The 7495-nt window shown below is 37.4% G+C and overlaps 1 protein-coding gene across 2 annotated transcripts; it reads right to left on the bottom strand.

The window, feature by feature from the left end:
• Positions 1-3201: 3201 nt before the first annotated feature.
• Positions 3202-5014, bottom strand: LOC111588782 (uncharacterized). Of its 2 annotated transcripts, none has more exons than XM_035943435.2 (6): positions 4855-5014; positions 4524-4672; positions 4335-4408; positions 4107-4239; positions 3735-3880; positions 3202-3471 (listed from the first exon to the last, which is right to left on the bottom strand). In XM_035943435.2, the coding sequence occupies exons 1-6, from the start codon at positions 4960-4962 to the stop codon at positions 3305-3307; spliced, it is 777 nt and encodes a 258-aa protein (XP_035799328.1). In that variant the 5' UTR covers positions 4963-5014; the 3' UTR covers positions 3202-3304. The 2 variants fall into 2 exon arrangements, with proteins under 2 accessions (XP_035799328.1, XP_023155117.1); XM_023299349.3 differs by having other exon boundaries at positions 3735-3833; positions 4141-4239.
• Between the last annotated feature and the right edge of the window lie 2481 nt (positions 5015-7495).

Genomic DNA, 7495 nt, shown 5'->3' with positions numbered 1-7495 from the left:
GTTATGGGTTCTTATTCTTTTATGTTCTCCCTAAACCTGTGTAGGTTTTCTCCAGATGCTCCCACAGTCCAAAGACATGCATGGTAGATTAAGTGGTGATTCTGAACTGTCACCCCACATCAACTGGGATGGCTCTGCACGTAAACTCTGTGTGTGTGTTTGCTCTTTGTGATTTGATGGACGCCTGCACGGAGCTGCCGCCGACATTCAGTCTCCTGCTGTGATATTTTTAAAGGCTCATCTTGAATAATTGTCACGTTTCTGTGTTCCCGTTGCTCAGTGAGTTGATCGAAGCCGCCCATAAAGCTCTGATTTTTGACCGATCGGCTCTGAAACTGGAATGAGCTTCTCCTCAGGAGACGGTGTCCTGACTTGAGGGAAGGATGAAAGAGAAGGAGGAGGAAGCCAAGAGGTGAAAGAGATTTATTTTGACTGTTTCACCTGTGTTGATTATTTATTTTTGCATTAATTTCACAGTTGCTTCGCTGTTTTCTCAGACTTCATGAAGAGCTGGAGGCCTGTCAGTCTGAGGATCCTGATGTAGGATGTGACTTAGTGCAGCTGTGAAGCTTTATTGTTTAAATTTATTGGCTTCTCAGTGTAAATAGTGATGTTTTTTCTCCTTTTAGGCGTCGCTGTCGTCCTCCATGCAACACTTCTCCATTTCTGAAATGGTCCGTGTGGTCATAGAGAAGAATCAGTACAACCAGCAACTGATCGAGCTGCAGGAGTCAGATTCTCAGGTAAATCTGCACCTGAGTTTACAATTTGGTTAAAATGTTTTATACATACGAGAAAAGGTCGAGTGTTTAGAGAATTTTGTAGTTTAAAATAAAGGAGCATTTGACATTAAACTACAAACCTACACTCACTTAAAATAGAAATTAATCAGTGTTCTTATAACATGTGAAGAGGAGGTGTTAATGCTTAATCAATGGTTCATTTTTCAATCCAAAGTCTTGCAGCTCTATGGAACCAGAACAACATGAGGAAGGAGAGAGAACTCAAATTGACAGTTAAAATGACAAAAATCTGGAACAAATGACAAAAAATGTCCACACTGGAAAACATGGAGACTCCACGTACTGTGGATTTTTAATCATTTATATTTTTCAACTCTGAGAGACAGTTTTGTCTCCTTTGTGCTGATTTGTCTCATTTTTGTTTTGTTTCAATTATGTTGTTTAGTGTCTCTGTGGGACATTTCTGTCTCCACATACTGTAGAAATTTAATTATTTACACTTATTAAGCCTTGTTTTTGTCATTTTGTGTCTCGTTTTGGAAACATTCTTATTCAAAGGAACTCAAAATTTGCACAAAATACACCAACTTATCCAAAATGACCCAAAAATTATCCAAAAATGACATCTTGTCTGATTTTTAAATTTGAAGTAAAGTTTGTGTGCTTGTTTTATCCCTGTTGTGCTCACTCTGCTTTTCTTGTGTCATCAGGTGACTCTGCAGCAACAGTTTGGATCGGAGCTCAGGAAGGAAGGTAGTGAAGCTGAATCAGAAGCTCAGTTCACTGAACAACATCTGAGGAGTTTAGTTTCCGACGGTTTATCTTCTTCTTCTGTTGCTGTTTCTGACAGCATCCTGATCCACTCGGCCTGAGCGAGACGGAGGTGCTGCCTTCCGTCGTTGTTGGAGGGAGTTCGTTCGCTCACGTGAGTTCTGGAGAAACTGATGTTGATGTTTCAGTTTTTCTGTGAAATATTTAGAAAGAGTTAGAAAAACTTCATTGATCCTGAAGGGGAAAGTTTTTACAGTTGCAGGAGAAAAAACTGAGAAAAATCTGTCCCAAAATTATAAATTTAAGTAGTAAAGTATGGGTATTAAATGTAAAAAATGCAGTTGTAATTATAGTTCTTGCACATTACAGAGTGTTTGCAGGAATCTTCAGGTTGCTGATTTAAACAAACTGTTCAGTTGAGCTTCTTTCTGCAGCCAAATCTTCCTTTTCCGTGCTTCTCTTGTTTCTTTTTAGCATTTTTCCATGCAGATATAAAACCTGCATGTTAACAAAATATGTCTTTTAAATAAATTAAAATAAACCACACCTTTTGTAATATTTTGTCTTGTTTTTGTTGGGTTTTTTTGTGGATGCTATCAACTTGAAATCACATTTTGTCCCTCTAAATTGGTCATTTCAGCAAATATGCAGAGACAGAGAAGAATGTAGGAGTCCACAGAACTAACTAAATGAAACTGGTGCCTCAAAACACACACATTTAACACACAACATGCAAAGACTCAAGTTGCAAATAGCTTCTCACCGAAGTTAGCGGACTGCTAACAGAACCCACAGTCTTCACTAAATTAGTCATGTTGCCTCGTATGGTGGCACCAATAAAAGATACTGCTGACAGACTGCCTGTTTTTTTTTTTGTTGTTGACATCCTCTCTGTAGCTGAAACTGATTTGTTTTGCCACCAAATCTTCCTTTTCAGTGTTTCTTTCCTGTTTTTCATTAATTTTGCTGTGCACAGGTGGAGCTGCACATCAATGAACTCTATGAGGGTGTTTGTTGAAACTGAATTTATGAATTCATTTTTTGAACATCTATTACTTCCTCAACCCAACTGTCTGACCCCTACGTGTCCAAAAAACAAATAAATTGCAATAATATTTATTTCCAAAATATGAAAAACTCATTTTAAATTGACAAAAGTCGTTTTGGACCTTTATTATATGGAAGAGAAATCCAAAATGATCTTTTTGCTTTAACTGCATTCAGATCTGGCTTCATGGTGCTGATTTAAATGGTCAAAGTACAAAACTGTCCAAAAAAAACAGGTCACACGCTCTAGTATTTTGTTGGACCACCTTTAGTTTCAAGACAAGAGAAAAACTGCATTTCAAGGAGAACCTCAGACTTATTTCGTTTTTAAAAAACATTTTCAAACATTGTTTTCACCTAGTTTTTTTAGATTTAGTCTCAGGGCAAGTACATTTACACAACAACTGCATGTTTTAGTATTTTGTACATGAATTATTTGAAATTTGATGGGTGGGACGTAAAATGTCCTCCAATTCTGGAATGACTAATATTTACCTTTGTGTCAAAGTACAGCCTCACAGGACCACTAATACTGCTGTAGACTTGTTTAAAGATTAATCCAGACACACTTGTAAGCACACATAGATGCACACACAACATATTTTGTTGCTGTGATTGACACATGCACTGCTGAAGGAAGTGGAATAGGAAGCCTGTCTTTATTTGCATTCCAGTCAAGAGATGAAAAGTGACATTCATGTCTTACATGATCTAAACATCATTGCTCATCAAACAATGGTTATTTACTTCTGAAAAATGGAAGTAGGAAGGTAGGCAAGAAAAGTGTCTTTGATGCACTCAGTTACTTTGTGATGCATGCTTTTCACCCTCTCATACATCTTGGTAAAGAAGGTGGTTGCCGCTGCCTCATCAATGTCACTATCATCAACAGATATGCAGTTTTCATAATCTGTACATGGAAATCAGAAAAAGAAGATGAAACATAGTTAAAATATTGACAGCATAAAGAACATACTTTAATATGCAAGGCAATTCATAAAAAGTATTTAATAAATGTAATAGTAAAGTCATGGCACCATTGTAGTACAACACGAACAATATCAGCAGCATCCTGCTGTTTCTGTTTGTAATGACAGCACTGATACATGTTCAAGTTTGTGTGTTTGTTTCAGAGGTTTTTCAAATTCTTTAAAAAACTGATAAGAGTCTCACCGTGATCTGTGCTTAAGACTAGCGGTTTGGACCAGCCCAGACACTGGGCTTGTGTTTCAAACTCCTTCAGTTCAGCGGCATCTACGCTCTTTCTCCTACCTGGTGAAGAGGTGACACATCTGAGATACAAGCCATGTGATGACATTCTGTCAAAGAAAAACTAGACTTCATCAAACACTGCACTGATATCTGAATTTATATAATGCATCTCAAATTTGTCATTTAAAATTTTTACATTATAGGTCATAGTTAACTCAAAATGGAAATTATTCTTTAAATTATGAATGATATGAAGGCAGGAAATGAATCTCTCAGGGACTTGCTGTGTCATCTCAGTTTACTCTATGTCATTCATATTTAAAATGTTATTACATATTTCCTGATTGTGTCCCTCTGTTGTCCTTACTGAAGAGTGTAAGAGTGTTTAAGATGTCCACCCCCTTTACAACAAGGCAGTCAGGACAACCAGTCTGCAGCAGCACATCTGCTTCACCAGTTGGAGCATCTGTTGGACACAATGTCATAATAAATAAAGTTATATTCAGAGCATCAGTAGTCTGCAGTGTAAAAGATTAAAAGCATGTTAAACAAAACTCTTACTGTTACTGTCGATATTAAACACGTTGTGGTTTGCATAGTGAAACGACTCCGACTCATTGTTGCACATTCCATACCTGCGGGGGATTTGTTTAAGATTTGACACCTGAAATAACAACTATCCATAACATGATACGCAAAATACTTTCCTTACTAAAAATGAATCAAAGTGCAAGTAAATGCACTTCTTACATTTTAATCTTAACGTTGGCATCGTAGATGTTTGGTGTGCCCTTAGCTGTAATGTCCACTGCAGCACTTGGCCAGAAAAAGACATTCAGTAATGTTGTAGACCAACAGTGCTCAGTGGAAACAGCGATGTAGTGCCATGTTCCAGAGATCTGACAGAAAAGAAGAGAATCTTGTGTTTTTATAGTCATTTTTAATTTAGTTCACCATCACACCTTTTCACCATCACATCTTAGAAGAAAAATGTAGCAAATATCAGTAGGTTCATTTAGTTGATGTCTGATAAAGCAGTTTAAAAATACAATGCTGGTAATAAATGTGAAAACAGACTTACATCTGGGTCTTTGTCTACTGGCTTCATCAGCTTCTGACAGGCCAGTGACGCAGCCTGACACACTGAGATGAGACTCAGCACAACAACAGCAACACAAAAAGTCTTCATCGTGGCTCAGTGTGAGCTCTGGTGCCTCTTTGTCTCTCAGATCTGTCTTATATTGAGTTCTCTGACCAGTTACTTTCCTGATACATTTACCCTCCCCTGGCTACAGTGCAGACAACACTAAATCACATGATATTCCAGTAAACTTTGGTGTTTGCTTATCAAACACACTGCTCTGTAAACACATTTTCCAAACTGGAGTAAAAGGGACATCCAGAAGTCAGACAAGGTTTCATGTTGAACAACTGTCCAATAACTTAATCTGTGTTGAAGAAATCATTTAGAAAACTAGTTTAGAGCAGCACTGCCATTTAACATAATCACACAAATTAGTTGTCAGATTCGACACAAATTGCCATTATTTTCTATTCTTATGTTTGTGTGCACCGAAACCTGAGCACATCAAGGATGTTTACCTCTTCCTCATTGAAAAGAGCCGGCCATCTGCTTTGGAAGTCAGTGATGAAGGGCTGTCCTTGCAGAACTTCTTTCTTGGTGGACTTCTCTGGTGGATTTCTCTCACTTGAGCTTTTTGTTACATTCATGTTGAAAGAAAGAAGAAGCTTTTTCAATGTGAAGAATGAACTACCGAAGTACCGAAGAAGCTTTTGAAGAAGCCAATAATCCTGGATTTTATGCTGGACTTCTCTGGTGTGTTTATCAGGGCTTCTTTGATAACGGAGACGACAGTGTCATCCATCCAGAAGCTAGGGAAATCTTTCCCTTCCATCAGGGCCTTTGTCACCTCCAACTGTTGGCTGCCCAGTCAGGTAACTTCTGTGTCAGTTTTTTATTTTCTTCATAACCATTTAATATTTCCAGGCCTTTACGTGAGGCATTGCTAACAGGCAAGAATTTGTGAAGTCTGCAAAGTTTCTTAGTCCTTCAGCATCTTTAGACTGCATTACTGGCCAACTTGATTGCTTTTCTCTAAAGCAGGGGTAGCCAACACGGTGCCCGCGGGCGCCTGGTTGCCCACAGAGACCATGTGAGTTGCCCACTACACATGTTCTAAAAATAACACTAGTCACCATGAAATTCCTTATAAAAAAAATATAGTTGTTGTCCTTTTTAAATCAAAAATACTTACATTAATGCAGATTTTAAATTACAATATTTATTATATTTTAAAAAAACAAAAAACAAAAATGTCTTCGGTGTAAATGAACTTTGACCTTGTCCAAGTCAAAGTTCACTGTGCATGTCAAACCTCCACGTCATTCTTTGCTGAATCGTCTGGGCGCAGGCATTTTGGGAAGCTAGATGTGTTTTTTACCCCCAAAACATGACAGAGAAGTGAAAGAGAAAACACTATTTTTACGATGACTGGGAGGAAGAGTTCTTTTTCACGACAGTGAAAGATAAATGTATGTGTCCTATTTGTGGGGCGACTATTGCGTCGGCAAAGCGGCACAATGTGGATGTTACAAAGGTAGGAGTTTGCACAAATGAAGCATGATTTGATGACAGTTAATGATTTCCTAAAAATGTTAGAAGTGACAATTTGCACAGAAATGTAACTGGTGTGATTTTGAACAAAATGCTGCAAATATGCTGATTCATACAAAACTGCCAAGAAAGATATTTACCAAAGTTTCAGAGATGGGATACCTCTGACTTTTAAATACTGGAACAGATTTCCATATATATATATGTGTGTGTGTGTTTCCTACCATCATTGTTGTGGAAATCGTTGTTAATAATTATTGTAAGGAATAATTAACATAAATTCGATCAGACAGTCTTTTTATTACATATTATTTTCATTATTATTATTATTGTTTAAAGATGATGGCACAAGTTTGCTATTGAGGAAGTTTGTATCAAACAAGGTGCCCTTCATACTACTCAGTACCCTTGAAGTTGCTCTCAGGTTCAAAAAGGTTGCTGACCCCTGTTCTAACTGCAAGGCAAAAGTGCTAACCACCATACCACTGTGCAGCCCCAAGCCAGACTGAGCATCTTTTATTTATGTGTTTGTGTTACGTTGCTCTTGTGATGACTGCTTCAGTTGCATTGTGTTTCATTTTAATTCAGGAGTTCTTAGACTAATATTGTAAACAATACATGTCAGTAATCATTAATAGTAATCATCTGAACTATGGCAAAGTTTGTTTCTATAGCCCTTTACAACAGCCCAAGGGGTGACTAAAGTGCTTCACAGTAAAAAACAAGAGAATAACTTAAAAACAATACAGTAGCGTAAAACAGGACAAACAATCACACTCGCACTCACACCTGGACCCCAGTGGCAAAGAGGGCAGTTTTAATCAAAAGGATCATATATATGCTATTCTACTACAAACCATTAATGCCTCCTTCCTTTGTACCATCAGCGGTATAATGGAACATGTTAATTCCATTTCCTGCACATTATTCTGCACCAAAAATCACAAAAGTATGAAAATAGTGAAAATGGTGTGTTACTCTCATTTCATTTACTCTTGAACAAAAACATCCTAAGTCACCGAAGTTTCATTGTTTCTTTCATATTTGTATCTACAGACAACACACATTTTAAGAAAATATATATTGA

This window comes from Amphiprion ocellaris, chromosome 5, assembly GCF_022539595.1.
Source record: "Amphiprion ocellaris isolate individual 3 ecotype Okinawa chromosome 5, ASM2253959v1, whole genome shotgun sequence".
In the NCBI taxonomy this organism is placed as follows: domain Eukaryota; kingdom Metazoa; phylum Chordata; class Actinopteri; family Pomacentridae; genus Amphiprion; species Amphiprion ocellaris.
The sequence above is the reverse complement of the archived record's forward strand: the minus strand, read 5'-3'. Positions and strand labels throughout refer to the sequence as shown.